This window comes from Lepidochelys kempii, chromosome 3 (assembly GCF_965140285.1).
Source record: "Lepidochelys kempii isolate rLepKem1 chromosome 3, rLepKem1.hap1, whole genome shotgun sequence".
NCBI lineage: Eukaryota > Metazoa > Chordata > Testudines > Cheloniidae > Lepidochelys > Lepidochelys kempii.
In genome coordinates, this window is record NC_136382.1 from 203,227,435 (window position 1) to 203,251,256 (window position 23,822).

General features: G+C 41.4%; 1 protein-coding gene across 3 annotated transcripts in view; it reads left to right on the forward strand.

Moving 5' to 3' along the window:
• The window catches only part of TMX4 (thioredoxin related transmembrane protein 4), a 58,119-nt gene extending 40,542 nt beyond the window's left edge, over positions 1 to 17,577 (forward strand). For 2 of the 3 annotated variants that reach the window (XM_073339669.1, XM_078852359.1), the window contains 2 exons: positions 9,692 to 9,755; positions 12,796 to 17,577. In XM_073339669.1, coding sequence (XP_073195770.1) covers positions 9,692 to 9,755; positions 12,796 to 13,103 — 372 coding nt within the window. In that variant the 3' untranslated portion in view covers positions 13,104 to 17,577. The remainder of the gene's footprint in view (positions 1 to 9,691; positions 9,756 to 12,795) is intronic. The other variant, XM_073339670.1, reaches the window with a different exon arrangement.
• The last annotated feature ends 6,245 nt before the right edge of the window (positions 17,578 to 23,822 follow it).

Genomic DNA, 23,822 nt, shown 5'->3' on the forward strand with positions numbered 1-23,822 from the left:
TTTTTGAACTCTAGTCTTCCCCCCATATTTTGTCAGCCTCTTTTCCTTAGCCTCTCAAACTTGCAATCTTTGACTTTTCTCTGTCCTTCTCACCCCTAGGGTTTTGCCAAATCAGTCACTTATACATAATCTTCAAAATCCACTCCTTCCTCTGCATCCATATTGCTAAAACTCTTGTCCATGCCCACGTCATCTCTTGCTTAAACGGTTGCAACTTTTTCCATTCCGTTCTCCATAGTTCCAGTTCATGCAACACTCTTCCTTGCCCGTAGTTCTGATCTTGGTCCTGTGTTTGAGTTCCTTCACGGTGCTCCCATCTCATTCAAACTTCTCTTTCTCGTATCCAAGGCTCTTCATGATGGTGCTTCTTTGTTTACCACTGATTTTCTCTCAAGATCATAGAATCATAGAATATCAGGGTTGGTAGGGACCTCAGGAGGTCATCTAGTCCAACTCCCTGCTCAAAGCAGGACTGATCCCCAATTAAATCATCCCAGCCAGGGCTTTGTCAAGCCTGACCTCAAAAACTTAAAGCTGTCTCTTTATGCTCCGCTTGTCTTGCCAATCCCAATTATATAATTTTATAATGTATTACTTTTTTAAACTAGTCTGCACATATGTTCTCTTACTGGTTTAAATGTTGCTGTATTGTTTGGCTTTCTCAAAAGCTAAGTGACAGAAGGTGCAGCAATACTGACTTAGAATGGATCTAATTAGGATTATTAGGATAGATTGTTCACAATTTGAGAGCTATTTTTTTTCCTCTTTACCATTTCCTGTGTAGAGGTTTAGTTTATTTCCCAGTTCTCTACTCTGAGAAAGGAAGTTATGGGGGTAATCCTAAAGTTGTCTTGGTTATTTGACAAACCAAAAAAAGATTTGAAAAGAAGTAATAGACATTTAATTATTTTAGCTCTTTTAATACTGTTTCAAAATGTAATGATTTCATAAATAGCAGTTTATTAAATAGTCAAGCTCTTCTGTAAATTGTCATGTAATCACACACCTCTTCCCTACTTTAAGAAGGAATCACTGATCTCGTGTGTGACCATCTTGCCACACTTGTAGAACTGTACAAACGCTTTCCTCTTTTCCATTCCTGTTGTGGGTTTAAATATTATCCATTCTAGAGCAGAGCCTTCTTTTGGCTTCAGTAATTATCTTAAGCAGGGATCAGGACTCATTGGTTCAATCAGGTTAGGTTTTATTTGACCTTTATCTTCATAGATGGAGTAAAAATATTCTTTTAAATTGACTAAAATTAAGTAGCAGTAAATAACTTCACAAGATGTACCATTATATTGAAAGTTTCCATGTTTACAGGTAAATATTTTGATCTTTTACATATCCATCTGATTCAGTTTTTCTGAAAGCACAGTCACTGTGGAAAAGATTGTGTATGGTAGGTGGAATGGAGATATATGTAGCATTGTAGTGCTTGAAGTGCCATATCTACCCATACCGTTGCTAAAAAAACAGAAACAGTGAAAAATAGTCTTATACTAATGATTAGTTATACTGAAAGCATAAGGTCACTTTGATTCACTCTGTGAGGTTATAATTCATTAAATTTCAAGGTTTGACTTTTGGTCTTTTGTGGGGGGAAGGAACCCAGATTGAAAGAGGCTTTCTGTAATTTCATTGTGTATGAAGATGTTTGCTTTTAACAGTGGTTCATAATTTCTCTGTTTTGATATTTTAGTCTATATTAAAACTTAATTTCCCACTGTTTCGTCCATGTGTTCCATCCTGGTTTGAGTCCCCGTTGGTGAATCAAAATCAAGTATCTGTGACATTGCCATCTGTTGTCACTGAGCAAAACTGACACCCAAGAGTATTCTGAAATCCCCAGATGGTCACAGAACTACAGTTGCTGAAAAAAGTACTTACAGTAGAGACTTGTACAACATTGGTAACATACCTGTATGCTGAGGGCCAGATTCTGGAGCCTCTTGTGTTAACTGGGTATTCACATTTTCCTTACTTTTTACAGCTGAACTAACAATTACGTGAAAGTTCATAAGATGTCACACTAGCCTATAATGACAAATATTGGTGGGAAAAGGAAGACAGACTGAATTAGTCCAAACAAAAAGGCCTAGTGATATAACTCAAGGACTGTGTTAAGATCATGCCTGGAAATGAGAAAGTGTAAGACCAGAAAAATTAATCAATCAAAATTGGTGTGTTGGATTATAAGGCCTAATTAGTGGACAAAAGAATGAGGGGATGGGCTGTTCCACCCAACATTCCCTTTTGGGCTATCTCCTGGGACCCCAGGCCTTCATCACCCTGATCCTGAGAGAGGTCCTGCCCAGACCAGGCCAGAGAGGAACCCAGATGACGTTGCCACCTCTGCTGGCTCCAGCTGAATCCCAAACAACATCAGGATGAAATGCGATTGGATTTTAACAGTAACAGCTCCACCTTGTCTCAACTAATTTCTTTGCTTTTCTCCAAAAAGACAGTTACTTTACCAACTTTGGTATCATCTAAGGGACTGTCAAACAAGGGGTTTTTTTTCTTCTAAAAACCCTCTCCAGATAAAGGGAAAGGGAGCGAGGGATGTTGTTAAAATGAAAGCCTTACTCAGTACTTTACATGACCAATGCTTTAACTGCCTTTTCTTCTTTTCTTTATCTTTAATAAAAGGTTAAAAAGATTTTTAATAGTGTGTTTGCCATGGTACTAAGGAGGCCACGGTCTCTGTATACCAAACCCTGAACCTTGTTTAACACTGTTCAGTGTTAGACAGTGACCAGGTTATGTTACACCTTTGGCTCATGTAGTCCATCTAACGTAATACAACAAGCCTTTGCACTGCTTCAGCGTTGGAAAGGGGCTATATAAAGCAGCTTTAACTGGACAACTGAATATTCACCTGTCCTCCCCAAGATGGTGTGGCCAGCATCATACACTCACCTCACAGCCCCTGGCATGGAGAGTATGGCTGGAGTAGGAGGCATAGCTGTAGTTTTGTTGTAGTCCAGTGATCTACTGGCAAAATAAGCTTTGTGTGCTGGTTGCCAAGCAGCATCAGGGGCTGAACTAGACCCCTGACTGGCCTAAGAGATGGTTTAAAGCCACCTTTTGGGCGTTCCCCTTAGGTCCTGAGCACAGATTGCTGGGATTGGGATTGAATAAAGGGCTCTGAGAATTTAATTATAACAGAGCTGTAATTGTATCGAAGTGGAGTATGTATTGTGTGTTTCTCTATCCTTCGATATATGCAGCACATTGTGGGCACCAGTGTATAACCTGTGCAAAGATGAATGTCCTGCATTATAAGTTTTATTACATTTAGATGTCTGCGTGTTCTTTTAAGTAGTAAATGTACCCTTGCTAACTGGATGTGAATCAAATGGGTGTTTTTTATTAGATTCACAGCTAGCAAGAAACAGAATACATTTATTACCCAAAAATGGATGAAGGTGAAAAGTTTCAGCTGGTGGATCATTTGTTTGCCATTACTTCTAGAAAAACTGTATTTTGTACTGACTGGAAGATCTGTTTCTTGAAATATATAGTACCATTTTCTTGTTTTTCTTTTTCTACTGTTTATATATAAATTTTGGTTTGAGCACTTACATGGTGCACTTTTTGAGAAGTGATAAGATGGTGTTTGCAGTTTAAGTCACAACTTACTCCGACAGCAAAGCCTTTTGTAAAAAAACAAAACAAAAAGCCATAGCAGGAGGTGAAAATATTCTATGCAAAAATAACTTGGATAATTATCCAGTGGATAGAAACACTTCATAGGCCTTGCAAATAAATAACACCCCCTACGTCAGCTCTTTGCTGTAAAGAGCCTCGCTTATTTGTTGGACGTTTCCTTTTCTCCTAGCCTAAGCCATTTCAACGTGCCCTACACAAAGGAAGCAGGAGGAAGGGAACTGTCCATATAAATACCCTGGCTCCAGCAGCACTTCCCTACAGCACTTTTTAGCTTCTTTAGAATGAAAACATGGAATTCTCACTCATTCCTCAACGTCGAACAAATGTGAGTCTTCAGAGGGGGAAAAAGAGATCGTTTAGATAAAGGAAGAAGATGAGGGGGAAAAAGAGGTTAAAAACATTTAGCTTGGGAATCACCACTTACGCTGCAGGTTCCCAGCAAAAAGAAGACAACCGTCTGAGTCATGACCCTACTGTTCGTGTTCCTTTCATGGAACATGGATTAAAGTCTCATGCTGAGATTCACTGTAGGCTTGGACACATGGCTTGCCTTGTATACTAACCTTACATCTCTTCTCCCTCCAGAAAACTTCCTGACATAATTACTGAGAAAGCGCTGCAATGATTTGATTGTGGGAAACTCCATTGATGTTGCACTTGAAATTTTGTCTGAGGCGAATAGGCCATTGCCCTTGCAGTGTAGCCACAATAATTAAGTTCTCGATGCCTTTCAGCGGTGCATCAGCATCATTCAGGAGCCTTCTCAGTGCACGTTTGCCATCCAAAAATAGCAAAGAACAATTAGCAATTGTCTCAAAAACTGCGTGGCAAAGCAGTGAATTTGATAAAAATGTTGCAACCGTCGTATCTGCTAACTTGGCCTTCAGTGTAGCACAAAACGAGTAATTTAAAGACATAACTGAAGTGTTTCTTACTGGATGTACTTCTCGAGACAGATTTAAGCTTGTAAATCCAATGTTAGATACTGCTAGTGAAGCAATAAAGGGAAAATTAAAGGATTAAATTAATCAACATGGCATTATTGTAAGATGGTGGTTAAATGGAAAAATATGTTCCTACTTACTGGTATTTATTCTGAGTCTGAAAAGTAACTTGCAGAATATTGCATCCAAATTGCTGACTGTAACCCAGGAATGCAGAGAAGTATAAGGAGGTCTTTGCTCACACAACAAAAAGAAAATGAGAAAGTAGGTCACTTCTATGATGCAAGCAACCTAAACTTTTAGTGTGTTCAGCATGCTACTCAAACCTCTTAGAGGAAAAAATAACATTAAACACTGCCCTCCACAGCACACTGTGGAAGTTAGAAGAGTCTTTGACCACCCATTGTTGGCTTACTGAACGAGGAGGATAAATACCGCAACTTCTCAGGGACAGGAATCTCAGGAAGTTGTCTGCTTGCATCCCGTTCCCATAAATATGTACTGAACATGAGGAGGTCTTTGATGAAAACATAACCTGCATTTTACACCTCGCATCTCTACAGAGAAGCAATGAACTTACAAAAGCAACTGAAGACCTGAAGAAGAGCTCTGTGTACCTTGAAAGCTGGTCTCTTTCACCAACAGAAGTTGGTCCAATAAAAGAGATTACCTCACCCACCTTGTCTTTGTAGTATCAGTGTTGTTGTCACCTAACACAGTGATGACAACACTGCAAAAAGCAACTGAAAGAAGTTATTGAGGGAGTTGACAAATTACAGGCTGATATGATTGTTACCTTGTCAGTGGAAATGTGGCTTGATTCACGCAGGACCTTCATCTCCTGAGATCACGAGTTTTTGCGTCTTCAGTCCCTCTTCCAGCTCTGAAGCTCATATGTCCATTAGATTCTTTTGCTGGATGACAGTGGTGCACCATGTAACAGGCAAATGGAATAGTCACGCTGCTATAGCTTATACCAATGCGCCAGTTACTCCTGGGGGGATTCTGCGGGACTACATGCCTACAGAAAATGTCCTCCCCTCTCCCGTAGATTTCCTGCCTTTCCCTGCAGAAAATAGCAGGGAAGCCGCCCGGGGATGGGCGCAGTTTTTTTGCGGGGACTGCCCCGCTCCAAACAGAGGCGAGGCAAGGGAGGGGGCACATGCCACTGCCCCCCCTCATTCCACTAGCACAGAGCTGCTCATCCAAAGGAGTCTGTGTCTGGGCTCCGCTGGCTCTGCAGCTGAATGCTGCCTCCTGGATCTAGTGCCAGTCGTGGTCCCATTCTGTGCTGGGAGCCTTCCTGTTTTCTATTCTGTGCAACAGTGAGTGCCCGTGGTGGGGCTGGGTAACGTGGGGGGGGGGGGCGAGGGGGTGGGAAGGAAGGGGGATGAAATATGGCAGGGGAGGGGAATATGGGAGTGAGGGCAGGGAGATGGAGGGAAAACGGGGATAAGGGAAGTGGGATCCCGGCATGCGGCAACCCCACAGTAGCAGCTGGAGCTCCCCGTTAAGCAGGCCCATTGAACCCTCACCCTGACAAGCCCTACACCTGAACTCCTCCGACGAGCCCCTCACACCCAGACTCCCACCCCACTGATCCCGAACCAGCTGCACCTGGACCTCTACCCCATCAAGCCCCAATTCCCCAGCACCTGGAGCCCCCACACAGCCCCCCCCACCCCCCCTCCCCCGAGTCCCAGCCACCTTCACCTGGTACCCCCCAACGAGCCGCTGCGCATCCAGATCTCCCACTGTGTCGCTCACACCCAGATTGCCTCACACAGTAACCCCTCACACCACATCTGGATCCCCCCACACTAAGCCCCTCTATACTTGGATCCTGCTGGGCTGAGCCTGCCCACCCACACCTGGCGCCCCGGGGTGTTTCTAGGGCAGGCCCAGCCCTTGCACTGTATCAGGGACAGGTGCAACCTCACTGCCGAGTCCTTGTAACAGGGCAGGTGAGGGCTTCAGGGTGATCTCCTCCTCAGTAGTGGCATGTGCTCCCCACTGCCATGCTGGAGCCACATTTATTTATTGACAAATAAAATTTGCAGAATTTTAAATCTTTTGGTGCAGAATTCCCTCAGGAGTAAGGCCTGTAGATTTGCCAATGCATTGTGTTTCTATCTACACATGCACACATTTCATTCTTTGAATGAAGATTTCTTGCCTGAAGTGTCCAGATGTCTGCTAATAGCACTGATCCACTTTGGTGCCTTTAAAAATTTGACCATAAGTAATTGAGGACCCTTAGTCTCGCTGGAAGTCAGTAGGACTTAGTCTCCTAAGTCACTTAGGTGCCCTTGAAAATTTTACTCTCTTTTTTTAAGGTTTAAGGTTTGCTTTTTCAACAAGTTCTTGATTTTTGTTTTAACAGCATTTAAAGGCCTGTCTACTCTAGGTAATTTCTTACCCATTTTTCTGCACTGGTGTTAATAATGTAAGCACTCAGGTAGATGTGATGCAGGTGTCTTTTGATATTGTCATGTGGTGTAGATGCACCCCGAGCATCTTGGGCTTATCACTAATAAAGGGGTGGCCAACCTGAGCCTGAGAAGGAGCCAGAATTTACCAGTGTACATTGCCAAAGAGCCACAGTAATACGTCAGCAGCCCCATGTCAGCGCCTCCCACCCACCAGGCCGATGAGCGCCTCTTTCCCTGCGCCTCCTGATCAGCTGTTTTGTGGCATGCAGGAGGTTCTAGGGGGGAGAAGCGAGGGTACTGCAGGCTCAGGGGAGGGGGCAGGAAGGGGTGGAATGGGGGCAGAGCCGGGGGTTGAGCAGTGAGCACCCCCCAGCACATTGGGAAGTTGGCACCTGTAGCTCCAGCCCCAGAGTCGGTGCCTGGACAAGGAGCTGCATAGTAACTTCTGAAGAGCCGCATGGGGCTCCGGAGCCCCAGGTTGGCCACCCCTATGCTAATAGTTCACAGCTACTGTTTCTGCTGTTTGGTACTTCATTGAGGAATGTGCCTTTTTGTTCATATCACTTTCCTGTTTTGTTTTTTTCTCCAGAACTTAATGATTTGCGCAGTAAGCACACTTATTTTCCCTCAGTGGGACCAACTTTACGTTTAAACGTGGTATTTTATGGGTTGTTGTTTTAAGACTCTGGTAAAGGCAGCCTTTCATTTTCTTTCTGCCCAAATAGCCTTCTTCAGTAGAGCTGGTCACGAATTTTTCCACAGAACGTTTTTCTGTTGTTACGCAGATTTGGCAAAACCCAAACTCTTCAGTGGAAAGTTAATTTTGATGAATTTCCCATGTCACATTTTTTTTTGCGAAGTTTCAGCATTGTCAAAATGTCCTATTTGGCATTTTCTAAATGAAAAGGCTGCTTTTTTGGTTTGACATGACTTATTTCCATATGCAAGTTAATATACAATAAAACGTTTTTAACACGTCAAAATCTAAAGAAAACATTTCCAAATTGTGGAAACAAAATGTTTAGATTGATCAAAACTGATATTTTTCTAGATTATCAGTTCGCAAACATTTGAGATTTTGACTGTCCTGATATGGGACACGAAAATGTTTTTGAAATACCAAGTTTTCTTGGGACAGGAAGGTCATTTCCTGTCCAGCTCTATTTAAGTTGTGCTCTCTATTGGAAGAGAGGAGATATTGGTCCACCTCACCTACAAGTGTTTTGAATAAACCTCCGGTTTCTTGCACACTTTTCATCTCAGTGTTGGTTTCTTGCACACTTTTCATCTCAATGTTGGCAGCACATGAGTTTTCTATTTCTATCTGAACTATTTACTTTAGTTCCCAGAAGAAATTCTATAGCTTAGATGTTAAGGAGACAATCAAATTGGATAAAGCTTCTCTGTAAGTCTCTAAAATTCTGTTGCATGGAAAAAAATGTTGTTTTCAGTCAGCTTTGTAAAGACCACTGTTCAGTGGATAGAAGACCTATTAATAGATACTCAAAAAGAATGATGGTTTTTAGGAAGGGGGGTTCCGCTTCAAAGCTGGATACAGACATGTCTGTTGTGTAGTTCTCTGTTCAGTACTTTATTGTGACAGCCTGACCTGCTGTTGTCCTGTGAGGTTGTAGTTTTTCTAGGTTGCTGTTTAGGGTTAGACTAACTCATTTTTTGCATTGGTTGTACTGTCTACTTGCTTGTACTGGAATTATTGTAGGATGAGAGAAGCTGAGCATACAGCAGTGGAAAGCTAGTAACTTTGTCAGCACCATCTCCTATTCTGCTTCCTCCATTTTTGTGTATTTAGTATTAATGTTTCCCAGGCTTTGTCCTCTTTATAAATTAAGGCAAGGGGCTTAAGCGTGGATATTTATACTGCCAGTCACTGGTTGTTTTTTGTCCTCTGCTTCTTGGTAAGTGAGGCTATTGGAATTCTTATTGTAGGATAGGAGAAGAGGAAAATGACCCATAGAATTATTTGAAAGTAGTAATTCCTTTCTGACTGTGATTCCGCTTATGATAGCTGTTAAACCTATCTGAGCCTGTCCACTGCCATTGTTGTTTTTCTCTGCTTTCATCTGTTGAAGAAATTCATCTGTTGCATTTGCCACTTTACTTTTGTGTAGATATTAGTTAGGAACAGATGCGGAGTAATATAAATTCCAAATACTGAAATAATCCTTTACTTGATATTAAGGGTATATTTATAAATGCTTAGAACATGTATTAATCATTTATTAACCATGTTAGATATGAATAGAATGTGTTATAGACCATTACGGTAAGGTGTGATTGTAAAAAAGTACCTGTTTATTAAAATGGTCTAATCATTTATTAACCTTTTATAAACATTCTTAATACAAAGTGTGACCCCTTTCGTAATGTAAAAGTAAGTAATTATATAGGAGAAAACATTAGAACTAGGCCCCTGCACTGTGGAGGACCAGTACAGCAATGACTTAGGATGGCACTGTCTTCTTCAAAAAGTCTTCTTATTACCCGGTCACCGGTTAAATTTACTGTAAGCTCATAAACCCAGTTCAGTGGTGCAAAGGGACTGATATATTGCAGGGGCTGTGAGATAAGAAATTCCTACTGGTTAAGTTACTGAATTACACTTTTTCTTCTTCTACTCAGATATTGGTTTTGCTTGCAGACTGCCTTTGCCCTTCCAAGGCTAGGTACAGAGAAGAAGCATCCGGTAAGCACTCGACATGCTTGGATATTCTATTTTTGGAAAGATTTATGCCTACTAATGTACATTTTTTTTCATGATAAAACTTTCCTCTAAGATTCATTGATGGCAACTGACTAATTCTGAGTACAGGCAATTCCTTCATGCATGTCTGAGAAGGGTCTGTATTTACTGTTGTAAACAACACTATGATTTCATGTCCTTCCATCTGAGGAACTCAAAGCACTCTATAAACACCAAAGAGTTTAGCCTTGTAACAGCCTTATTAGAAAAAGTAGTAGTAGTAGTCCCATTTTACAGGCACACGAACTGAGGCTAAAAAACATCCCAAGTCAATCAGGAAATCCATGTTAGAGCCAGAAGTAGAAATGGTTCTCCTGATTCCCAGTTTTATGCTTATCCACAAAATTGTCTAATTCAGTGGTTCCCAAACTTTAGCAGCCTGCTAAACCCCTTTCACTAAATTGTGAAATCTTATGAACCCACTCCTAAAAATGAATATTTCCGGGGATTTAAGTTTAAATTTCCTCCGCACTCCATGGGGCTCCTGCTGCTGGACCCCGTTGACCGCCCTGGTCAACTGAGCTCCACTGAGCTTGGGCTGCAGGTTCCGCTGAGGCTTGGGCTGCCAGCCCCAGATGCCTGGCCCCACTCTCCCTGGGGCTCGGGCTCACTGCTCTGCAACTAGGTCCCACCTGCTGCCTCCAATGTCCGGGGTCCTCTGGCCTCCATTAGTGAAATTTTTCTGGCGAACCCCCTGTAACATTCTGCGAACCCCAGTTTGGGAACCACTGGTCTAATTTAAAGGTACAAGCAGTCTTGCTCTCTGACAGGATTTTTCTAATGCACATTCTGTATATAGGCAGACATTACACAGACTGCACTTTGGACCCAAATGAACCTCCCTCTGCAACACTTAAGTGGAAGTTACGTTCACATACGGTCTGCAAGAGTGGGTATTGTGATGCTTAAAGTCACCAAAGATGTAAAATAGTTGGCGTGATGCAGTTTTATAGTAATTAATTACTTCCGTATCCAGTGTGCCCCGCTTGCAAGTTGGGAAGTTTTCTGCCTCTTACCTCAGTACCAGAACTAAATATTTTAGCTGACACTTGCTTAGTAGAGTTCATCTCAATCGTTGCTGCTAAAATAGAACGAGAAGATTGATTGATTGATTGATTGACTGGGTCTGCAAAGGAGGCAGATGTACCTCAAGACATACTTGGTGCAGATTTGCTGTGTAAGATTTTCTGAAAGGCATAGAGTGAGTCCATGGCAGCGTATGATGAGAACTCAGGAGTTTCTGGCTCCCAAGTCCCTGGGACAATCCCGTAGACCAAGCTGCCTCTTATGGCACAAAGTGCACCTTTAATAATCTAATATTATTTCATTATCTTTGTCTGTAGTCTCAGCACATTTAAGGCCGAATTATCCCCTCCAGTATATTTAGAACGCTCCATTACTTTAATGGAAAGCAATATGTGCAGCTGAGGGTTGAAACTGCCCTTTGGAAAGGTTTAGAAACTTTTATACAGTAGATTCTGCTTAATAGCAGCCCAGATATTGATATCTGGTTAATAGTAATATTTTGCTGGGAACCAATCCTGTCCCAATGACTTCTGTGTTAATGGGATTTGGATATTGGCAATGGGCATGCTGCTTATTAAGGGCTGCCGCCAGGGAAGGAAGTGCTGGGACATGTCATTCCTGGCTTCAGCCCCACAAACTTGCCTGTGCACTGGGACCCCACAGGTGGTAAGGGTCTGTGAGCTGGGAGGGAGGGAGGCTGCGGGCAGGGCAGTAGCACGCAGGGGGGCTGCTGCATGGTACCTCTCCCTGGGCTCTCTGGGCTGTGTCTTGCTGGAGGGCTGTGCCCAGGGAAGGAAGTGCTGGGATGTGCAGACCCCCATCCCCAGAGAGTGCAGGGGGAGGTACTGTGCAGTACTGTGGGCCTGCAGCACACCCTGCTCCCTGTAGAAGGCCGCAGCATCTGGAATGCAGCCCCTCTCCCCTCTGCTTCCCTGGTTGCAGCCTTGCAAACCTGCCTTCCACTTATTGACAAATGCCAGATAAAAGCAACTTCTTGCTGGCAACCAGCGGGGTTGCTAATATGCGGAATCTACTGTATATGATTTATAAAGGAGACAGTCCTGCCACCTTGTCAGTGTGAAGATTCTTATAGTAAGGTTCCACTCTACAAAAGTAATGGTGGTAGCAGTGAGCACAAAGCAAAAATCTCAGTCCCCAGTGAATATTTAATCATTTAATGGTGTCTAGGTTTAGGTTTGATTCTGGAACACCATATTCCACGAATCTTATCTTGACATAGTTGTACTGATACCTGGAGGTAAAGAAATTTGATTTGTATATATGTATGTGATTTATGGAATCATAAATATCTCTGTAATGTTTGCTGGTAGGTTTTTGGGTTTGGTTCAGTAGTATTGAAAATAATGAACTGAGTGTCTCAAATGCATCATTTAAAGTGATACTGCTAAGTAATTAGGTCCCACTCTGGCCACATTTAAAAGTTGTGGAGAATATACTTCATGTAATATGAAGCCATCCATCACTCTGAGAAACAATGGGAACAGTATATTTATGACAGATTTACACAAATATGTGCTTTTTGTGTTTGCTAGATTGGCTCTATAGCTACAATTACCTAACAAAAAGCATTCCCAGAGTTGCTTATGTTCCAGCTAATGCTTGTAGGATGACGGTGGACATTCAAGGAACTAAATAAAATTGAGCTACTGTTAACTTGTAATCCATTAGGAACAAAATGAAAACAAATATTTTCCTAATAGTAACAGACAAATTATAAGGGGGTGGAAGTTATACCTAGGTTTGAGAGTACAGAGAAACAGAGTAAAGTAATAAAATGAGATGATGATGATGCTACATTAGAATTACACCAAGGATCTTTTCACAAAGCATATTTTGTAATTTTTGTACTCTTGTGATAGTGTGGTAACAAGAAAAGAGGCTTCAGCAGATGACTTGCCCTATGATTTAAACATTTTCAATCTTTATTTTGTTTCAGTAGAGTGGATTGAAAAGGAGAATGCAGAGCTTACAGCAGTAGAAGAGGTGGAAGAAGCTGAAGAGTTATCAGCAAATGAGTTAGAAGAGGCTGCAGAGGAAAAGAAGGACATTTCAGATGGGGAAGATGGAGCCAGATCAAGTGAAGAGGCCAATTCAAGTGAGAATGGCTCAGAAGACGATTCTGCCGTTGATGAAGGATCAGGGACAGAAGAGACAGAAGACATCTGTGAACAACCTCCATCTGATTCAGAGACCCAAAGCTCAGTAAGGCAACGTAAAAGCCAGATGGCTGACAATGGACTATAGTTTTCTTGGTGTTTTCCATCGACTCGGACCAAAGAAATATTTGGGGCCCTTCTGGTCTGCAGCTGAAGCCAAACACTTGATTTGTAGTTTGTGTTTATGTAAAGCGAAACCTCTGCTCTGCATCAGCTGGCTTCTTTCTTCTTTCCTTTTTCTAAGCCAATGTTTGCTCATAGATTTTCATTTTTATAAGCACGCCTTTATATATTACGTTGGGCATGACAATCAAAATCATAAGTATAATTTGGTCTGCTTAGAGACTTAAGGGGTAGGGGGACGTGACCAATGGGATGAAAGACTTGGTAATGAGATGCTTGTTGTTCATGCTTGTGCTCTTTTATAGACACTGCTCAAAGCAAGATGAGGCAAGAGAATCTGAATTCACAAACCTGCATTAACAAGAAGTAGCTTAGCAGGACTCTTGACTTCCTTTTCTTTCTCTCTGAATATGTTCCTTAAATGCCATAAGAATATCAGGCACATCATAAAACAGCAGACAGAGGCACCTTAATTGTCTTCCATTAAAACAGCTTTGTGTTTAGTGGTTTTGCTTTCATCAACTCAACTGAAGCACCTTCATTATGTTGCTTTTTTTCTCGTTTTTTTCTGCTGAAGTTATTTTGAAACTATACCATAATTTTATAACAGAAACTAGTTTTATTCTATGCTTGAAGTGCACCCAAAGCTTCTCAACTGTTGATTATTCAAAGGCATAGTGCACAAGTCAGCTGGTGATTTTAATAATTTAAAATCATCAAAAAACCTTGGGCTATGGAACATAGACAACTAGATGCTTGAAATGGCATGTTTGGAATCTCAGAGGCTGGAAGGGAAATGATTTAGTGAGAACAAGGAATTTTTACCAAAGTGTAACCTTTTTCCTTTAAGATGTTGCAGTGAGAAGTATTTGTGTCTAAAACAGTAAAATGCCATATTTCTTACCAATACAAGCTAGTCATATGCGGAGAACTGCAGTATTTTTTTTTTTTTTTTGCTGTTCCCAGCTCACAGTAGTTGGCAGTCAGAACTGCTTTAGTAATATTAACTGAAAAACCACTTATGGTTTCACCTCCAGTGTACTGGCTTTAATGACGGAAGTAGTGGGAAAAACACATCAGGAAATGAAAGAAATAGTTTTTGGTTACACTGCTGTCTTGTCTACATTCAGATGCATCTTTTGAACTGCATAAAGTGGAAACGGCTCATTAGCTAATCTGCTGACAACACCCCATGCTGTCGAGTTTATTCAAGAGATCAGCATTTTATTCATTCTAGTTAGCATGACTTATATTAAGAATTTTTTTTAATAACCACATCCCATTACGTGAATGAATATCTAAAGGATAATCGTGTACATTCCCACTTTGGCAGCATGCTGATCCAGATTGCATAATAAGAAGCAGAAAGGTTGTTTACATCTTTTGTATTGCATATTTAATGACCATGTTGCGTAAACCTGGCCATCTAGCATCAGTCTCTTCATTTCCTTTTGTGAGAAAAAGGAGTGTTCTGTGAGATTAAGATGGTTGCCCCCTTGTGTGAGAAAAGGGATATTACCAGTGCACAAAGGTGATTTCTTGGAGACAATCAGTCTTGACAGGGTCAGTTTACATCTGTCTTGGGAATTGTTTTACTGTTAATGTGAAAATTTTATTTAGCAGAAAGCAATCTAACTTACTGTGTCTCACTGTTCTTTAAATGTTTCCAAATGTACAACATTTGCTAATCTAGTATAAATCCTGCAGTCATAGGGCCTGATTCTGGTCTGTTGTCTAAGTGTAAAGAGGTGTAACTTCACTGAGCTCTTGAGCATAAAGGAGATCAGAATTGGGGCAGTACTTCTGCATATACTCAGATATTTAGACTGTTCATACAGCCATGAAGATTAGACTCTTTTCTCCAGCCCTCTGGATGCAGAGAAAATAGATGCAGAGAAAATTCTGAAATAGAAATGATGGAAATGAAATTGTTGCAGTGCACTAAAATGAGAGCAGATGGCTTGGCTTGCCTGGACACAGTCCCCTAAACTTTCAGAAGTGGTGCTAAGGGCTTCAGCTGTGTAGCTGAGGCCCATTGTCTTTAAAGCGATACAGTCAATATAAAAAATTAATTTTTGCCTACATCTGTTGCAAGATTACTGTAAATGGAAGAGATTGGGGGGGAGAGAAACCATGGCTGTGCTTTTAACAGAGCTGTGTATACTCCATTTCACAATTTCCTCTATAGTCAGTTTTCCTTGTTTGTGTCGGTAAATCATACAGCGAGAGGGGAAAATATTTTAAGAATAGGAAAATGAAATATTAAAATCACCAAAACTGGCTAGGACAAGCAGACCAAGGGTCATATCTTCAGTGACCTGACTAAGTTTCAAGTTGATGACATCTTCAATGAGTCATGGATTTAAAACTCTGCTTGACCTGAAAATATAGGGGATTGTGTCCATCATGAAGTAATTGAAAACGTTGACTTGTGCTATATAAAAAGAAAAGGGTGTTCCCTACAGAATAGAGTCTTGAGTTGCTCCAAAAAGATTTGGAGGGAGAGAAACATCCATATTAAAAATGTCAAAAAGTGATGGCAAAGATTTTTAAAAAATAAGAGCTTAAAGTTGGCCTCAGAAAGTCATCTTGAGGCATCTAAATTAGAGGCCTAATTTTCAAAAGTACAGAGTATCTAGAACCTCCCAGTTACTTCAGTACAAGATGCTAGGTGTATAGCCTTTAAAAAAACCTTCCTCTCGTTTAGGTGCCTAAGAATTAAGTGTGGAGTAACTTTGTAGGCACCTGTTTTTGAAAATCTTGACATGCTGGTGTTGAAAAATCTGTTAATCTTGCAAAGAGGTACACCTCTGTCTCCATTAACTAAGAGATCTTAACAAATTATATAACAAGCTTATTGCCGTACAAGATGCAGGGATTACAAGATGTCCTGAGAAACAACAAAACTTTAATGACATAAACAAATTTCTGCAGTCCCTTATGTTCAAGTAACTCCCATTCAAGTCAAGGAGCATGTCACATGTTTCAGGTTCGGGCTGTAGAAAGCATTCAGTGAAAACCGGTCTAAAGAAGACATGAAATCTCTGTAGATGAAGGGACACAAGCAAGTGGGACTCGTGCCAGAACAGCAAACCTTTAGGCACATACCAAATGGCAGCTGTTCATCTCCCCCCCAGTTATGTTTTTTGTGAATCTGACATTGTTTGAGTGATGAAACATTCATTTTAAGGTGTTTCAAACATCAGACCCCGTAGATGGTGGCCCCTTTATTTCCATATTCCCGCTAATAAGGAAGATTAGCGCTAGCTTTGGTTTGACAGTTGATCTCTTGTACTGCAAATGGAGTTGAAATACAGTGGGTCTGATTATTGTATTTATGGAACACTTCTCAAAGTGCTGTGCAGACATTAATAACACCTCAGCTTTAAGATTGTCATTTTTCTTTGTCAAATAGACTTGCAGCAAAACAGTAGTAACTCTTGGCTTGTGGAGGAAATCTACTCTTCGGCAGTTTCCACGGTATGCATCCGATGAAGTGAGCTGAAGCTCACGAAAGCTCATGCTCAAATAAATTGGTTAGTCTCTAAGGTGCCACAAGTACTCCTTTTCTTTCTTCGGCTTAAGTAACAGGTGGTATTAAAGGGCATTATAAAAGGCAGGTTTCTCCTTAATGAATAATGTGGTAACCGTGCAATAATAGCAGTGTTGGTCTTGAATAATATATGGAAGGCGTGTACCTTTTCACTGAAAAATGTCTTCTTAACCTTAAGACATGTTAGTGTAGTACTGAAATGTTTACATCAGTATTAGACTTGCAATTTTAGCATCGTCTGTGTTTCTGGGTTATTTAAAGGATTAATACCTCTCATTTGTGCCAACTGAGAAGACTGTGTGTCATCTCATCACCTCCATCCTCTGTTTTGATTCACTTTACAGAAGTAGCATTTGTCCTTGCATTTGGAATATAGACAAAATGTCTTTGAAAAGAGGCTGATGTTCACACAATTGACTGAAATGGTTTGAGTAACTGTAGCACCGTTAACTCTGGTAAGATCTGCTGACGGGGAGTGCAGACTTTTGAAGGGTGACTAGAGATTTTGGATTTCCAATTTAGAGACTCACTTTTCAGAGGCTGGTGCTCAACATGTTCTGGCAATCATGTCCTGAAAGTGTCTCAACAAGAGCCTCCAAAAAATGAGGCATCCACAAACCAGTAAGTCAGTCTTGAAATGTTAAGGCTACATTTCTAAAGAGGGCACAAATGAAGCTTTGCCTTTTTTACTTATGCTTCCGATAAAGTTTCAAGTGAAATAAAATCTGTGTAAACCTTCGACTATAATTACTCTGTTGGACAACATTTTTTGTTACATGGCTTTTTCATGGAAATGTTATGCAAAATTACTTTTTATACTAAAAATTCTGTGGCTTTAAGCCATGGGTATTTGTACTGGAATTCCATATAAATTTTTTATTTATGATCTGGTTCTGGCTAGTTTTTATTTTTCAGCACAATTACATTTGATTGAAAAATCACACTGTATCTCAAGGTTGCATTTGTAAATAGTTTATAAAGGATTAATAAATTAAGATGTTTTAATAATGTTTAATCAATTGTTAGTTTTACAACACTTGCTGATGTTTAAAGCCATCTATAACACACAGTGTGGCTATAATGTGCTTGTAACATTTATACATCATTTTTAACTCTTTAAGTGTTCCATTGATATGACATCTGACCAATTTAATACTACATTCTACTTATAATTAGCTCTGCAAACCCAATTATGAAGTTGATAAAATAATTTTCCTTAGCCAACTTCAGGTATGGAAATAAGAGAGCCTAAGATCTAGTTGTTCTAGTAATTATTTTTAAAGCAACGGAGTTTGTAATCCCAAATGGCTCAGTATTTTGAGATGTAAAATTTGTTTTTATATTCAGTAGGGAAACAGAATTCTTGCAATTCTTTGAAATGCTGACTTATTTATTCACTGTGGTTGAAATTTGTAGTTTCTTGTGTTGGTGCAAAGTTAAAGCTCTCTCTTTGTTCATCCAAAGAGTTGCTAATGTGGGCTGAAATTTCAAGTGAAAGTAAGACAGCTGATGGGTTTGTGTTCTAATCTTCATACAAAACCAGGTTGCAACTAAATTTATTTTTTTAAGGTTTTGCATTTTTCTAATCCAAAACACAGTGAAACATGAGATGCAAACTCATGCATATCAAAATATTCTCATATGCCCTTTGAGTGAAGCAGCTGAGTTTTGTGTAGCTGTCACCTTTTCACTTGCTGTAGATGAGTGATCTTTCTCTTTACATCTGGGCTGCATGTTTCTCAAATTAGACCCATGTGGCTTTTGTGAAAGGGTTTGCTATCTTAACTAAGTTTGGTTCGAACAGTCTCAAAGTCAAATGACCTGTGTGTGTATGTGTGTTTGGTTATAAATCTGACATCAAACTCCTCTCCTTCATTTTCTCTCACCAATCTGTGCTCCCTCCCTCTTTGACTTAATTGACTTCCAGAGAGACTTTCAAATCCAGGTATCGAGGCTCAAGCTGTCTGCATTTGAGGTTCAGTGTGAATATTCTGTACAGCTCCATGGTTTGAATCTCAGCATCAAATGTTTGTTCTCCACTATAATAAAAATGTGGCTAGCTACAGTGTCAAAGGCCAGTGTGGAGTTAGCCTGAAAGCACTACCATCCTAGAAGTTAATAGGGAGCCATTACCATTTATTCAGAGTATAAACTCTGAGCCTAAGTGAAATATTGAGGACAAAGATCTTTTCAATTTGGTGAGTGGCTCAGTAGTACAGGAAAGTAGGGATTTCCTCACACTTTATCATTGCTTACCACAGCTTCTCAGACACTCATTAAACTAAACTATCGGGGGCCCGAGAGAGAATACTTACTGAGTAACTGAAGCACTCTCAAATCTTTATCAACACTTATAAAATATTAATTCAGTATTCCCTCAGCGTTTCATTAGACAGGCCTGCTTTGTGGAATGGAGAAGGCAGTGTTTTTTTTTTTTAAAATAACTTTTTTAGTAGCTGATTCCTTGACTGGTATATGATTATGTGGCTTTAAATATATATACATTTTATAAAAAATATAAAAATCACAGAATCTCTAGGACAGGAAAAAATATAAAAATCACAGGATCTCTGGAATAGCAGATTATAAATTCCTAACAAATCCTTAATTTTCCTCTTTGGGAATTATGTGGTGGTATTTAGTGGATAAGGATTTAAACCAAGAATTATTCTGTTTGGAGAGTGTCTCTTGGAAATAAACCTGCTATAAAAGCTTAGTTCCCAATGGGCATCTCTGCCTTTCTTCTACATTTTTAGACGAGAGAACATAGTCAGGAAAAATGAGAACAAGAAAAAGGAGGAACAAAAGACAAATCCACCCAGGGTGGTGCTGGAAGGTGGGTGGGGGACTTTATGTATGATTGAGGGTGGCGTAGGGGTCACTAGGTGAGCGAATTAGGGGTAACCAGGTGGGAAAGAGTGGAGCTGCTCTCCATTTTCCTTATTCCTTAGTCCTCCCATGCACTGGAACGGACATCCTTGCTGCTGGCGCCACCTGTCTGCCGTTGCGGGCTCATTTACATCATCTCCCTGAAGTGCTGCCCCTACCTCGGTCATGTCAATGACAAATGTTCAGAACACATGTTAAATTAGTTATTTAAAAAAAAAAAAAGCCAGAGAGGGTGGAGCGAGGGGCACAGAGAAGGTCGAAAGGTGAAAAGTTACATTAAGGACCACTGCTCTTATATATTACACTGATGAATCCTGACATCAGCTCTGCCCTAGCACGTGATACTGGTCCTTGCTGCAACCTACACCTAATCTTGCATCCTGTCGTGCCAGATATGCATAGGCACCCACCCCTAACAGCACTGGTCTTCCCAAGGCATCTTAGAAAGTTGCTGTCCCTGCTGTTCTCACAAGCTCAATGCAAGGTCTTGCATGCACGCTGCTGCTTTGTTTATAGGCAGCCTCACAACATGGTGCTGGTAGCTCTGGATTTTCCCCTCCTCTCCCCACCATGCACACACTGTGTTGTCCCAGAGTCCTAAGTTACAATAGTATTAGCCCCTGGAAGCCAGAGATAAACATCTCATAGACCTATTGGGGGATCTTTGAAAACCTTAACTCTTTTAATATAGGTACACCGTGGGGCCTCTACCCTGTCGTCAGCCTCTCAGAATTTTTGGCCTGCCCTCTGTGTTGGAACTCTTTGGGGGGAGCCCTTCTCAACGTGAGAGACTCTTTCTCTTGGTAAATTCAGTCTGAAATGCAGACAGACAAATGGAGAGGCTTCCCCTAAGCAACTGCCGTAGGAAGGTATTCCTCTTTGTAGTTATTAACCCTCAGGAAAGGAAATGCCACCTCTTTATACTGTAGTCCCTTCCTGCTTCAGACTGTAGTCCCTCTTTCTCCTGCCCCTGTTCCTTACCACGCTCTTGCTTCCACAGCGCCCGCATCAGTTCCTGGCACAGCCTTCATTCCATACTCCTCTGCAGCTCACGTTACTGCCTTCTTCCCATGTAAACTCCCTTGTGACCTCAGTGGTCCTGTCACCATGTTGGAACAAAAAGTTCCGTAAAATATCGGATACAGAAACCTCAAAGCATTTCAATCAAAATGAGACATTTTGAGATTCCCAGATTGAAACATCACATTTTTAGTTTCTCAACCCAACTTGAAACATTTAATTTTGGATCCGTTCAACTTCAGTCTGGATCCACCTGAACCATGGTGCCTCGTGCCCCCATTCTCCTCTAAGGGCTGGACTGTTCTGCCATGTTACGCCTCCCATGCTGCATCCTGGCCACTCAGAGAGGCCAGTCCATCATGGGAAGTACCGGCTGCCTGGCATGACTGGTGCATAGTTTAGAATGTGTCTCTTCATGGTGGCTCAGGTAGAGGTGAAGGGATTTTTTTGGGTGGAAAATAAAACAAAAAAAAAATTCATTCAAATCCACATTTTCCCAAAGAACATTTTGTGTCTCTGGAAACCAGACCACCTTGTGAAAAATATTAGGCCAGAAAATTCCTGTGCTACTGATGATAAGGGAGATCAAACTTCATGATTCAGGGCCTAGGCTGACTGCTGCAGAGGGTCAGGAAGGAGGTTTTTCTCTTGCCAACTATATAGCACAATTAGGTGTATTTTTGCCTTCCTTGTAAGCATCAGACATTGGTCATCATTGAAGGCGGGTCTCTGAACTTGGTGGACCAGTGGTGTGATTCAGTGTGAGAGCTGGTCAAACGCTAACCAAGTGGTATATTTATTTGACTGATAACTTATTTTAATATTTATTGTCTTTATTATAATATTGTGCTGTATTTAACCAGCTCTTTTAAATATGGCAGGAGGTGAGATCATCTGAAGGTCAATGGACAAATGGCTGGCTCATTTCAGTAGAGAGTAACTGGAAGCAGCTCAGACTTGTTTACTTTAATTTTTACTGTAATAACAGGGTGACCTTTGCCATGGTACAAGGATGCATCTCATGTTAAAAGCAAACCTCCTGATTTGTGAGTTATAATCAATGAGGTAGAATTGATCAGTCAGTAATCAATGCATCATTGTCTGAGGAATGCACTTCCCTGGCAGTGGAACATGGCTTTTCTTGGCTGTGTTGGTCCCCAAAAGTGGCTACTCTGTAGGACGGCTTGCCAGGTGGCACGAGTAGAACATCCCAACCCCTCCCCAACTCCTTGTCTCAGGCCAGTATATTCCTCCATGACATACCCTGAATCCATTGGCATGGGGAGTGAATGGACTGCTGCAGTCTCCCACCGCCTGGATTTTCTAGATCTACAGCAAAGCCACCCATCCATCATCATGCTGCTAGTGAACTGGGCAGTAGGAGAGGAAATTAAAATTGCCACTTGCTTCATCAAAAGTTTCCAAGAGGGCCTCATTCCCTTTCCTTGCCCCATCTTGACTGTTTAACTTCATTTTCCAGTCCTTCACACTCACTATAGGCACTGTCCCGCGAAGCAGGCCAGGGGCTCCTCATTCCCAGCATGAGTAGTTGGGCTGCAGGGGCACATGCCTGGGATGTGGGAGAACCAGGTTCAAGTCCCTGCTCTGAATCAGATGGAACAGGGACCTGACCCCAGGTCTCCCACATCCCAGATGAATGCCCTAACCACTGGGCTGTTGGCTATAATGAGGCAGAGGTCTCTCTTTCTATCTTTCTCCCCCCCCAAAAAAAATTCAAAAGCCCTTGCAAAGTGGAATTCTTGTTTTCCAGCCTGCCCTACCCACAACCTCATTCACTGTTTGACTCTATTCCCACCTGTACTCAGTCCTATCAATACAACCCATTTCCTTCCCAGCTCTTTCTGACCTTTCCTTCCAACTAGAAAACGTGTATTTTTAAGAACAAGTGAATGTAACATTTCCTCCTGCTTTTTAACACACTCTTTTCTACTCTTCCACTGGAAAAAGTTTTTAATAAAAAGTGTTCCCCTCCGCTCCATTCCCCCCTCCCCCCCAACTTTTCTTTACTTTTCTCCCTCTTTTCTGGTGGGAGGAGGAAAAGTGTATATTAAAAAAAGAAAGGGGGGGAACAAATAAAATGAAATTTTCCATAAAATTTTCAATTTTCATTGAAATCCATTTTAATGCAGAAAACTTTGACCAAAGAAATTCAACCAACTGTAATGAATAATGATAAACACAAAGAGCCTGATTCTCTCCTGACGTCGGTTGGTTGTACACTGGTATAAAGCCATTGATTTCAATGGTGTTACTCCTGATTTTACACAGGTGTGAGTGACAAAAGAATTGGGCTCATACACTGACAAATGATGTACACAAGATATGCACACAGTTCACTTACTCACAAATGCTAGTACACACACCGCAGCGTATGTAAAGTATGTACCCTCAACCTTCTACCTGAAAGTGCAATTCATTAGTCACTAGGGCCAAGATCCTCAAAGTATTTAGGCACCCAACTCCCATTGAAATCAAGGGGAATTAGGCATTAAATATCTTTGAGGATATGGCTCTAGATAACAGTGGTGGTTAGGGGCATTTGTGGTCACAGAACAGCAGGCTGCTTGTGTGTGTCAGCATGGCCATTTCTGGTGTTTGCTCTAAAGATAACAACCTCTCCCCATTCTCTAGTCTGCGGATGATTTCTGCAGATCCACAGGTCTAAGAAAGCTCATGTGGGCTCTGCTGGATGGCCCCATTCAACAGGCAGCAGGTGAGTTTTTATCAGCTGGTCGTGCAGGAAGTAGACACCAACAGTACAGATATGGCCATTGAGAAGCTCAGCCCATGGTTCTTCCAAATAGCGAGCAACTCTGTGGAACTGCGGAACCTAACACCCAATGTGGAGTATCTCCTCAGAGTTCATGCAGTGAATATAGCTGGAGCATGGGAGTGGTGCAAGCCGTTCAAGGTGAGCAAAGAAACTGGGCTGTTTTCATGGAGAATGAAGCCTGTTCTCGCACTCTTTTATTGGTGTCTAGAAGGATGCTAAAGCTGTAGGCCAGAGGTTCTCAAATGATGGTGCACAGACTTGATCTCCAGAGGCCCACAGAGCCCTATCAGTTGGCCTGGGGTGAGGGAGGTGGAGAATGCACAGACTGAGGCAGGTGCTGGCTGAGAATCCCAAAGGCTGTTCCTCTTGCAAACCAGCAGGTGAAATGGCGCGGTCTGGGGAAACCTGTGCTCTGACTGCGTGTTTGA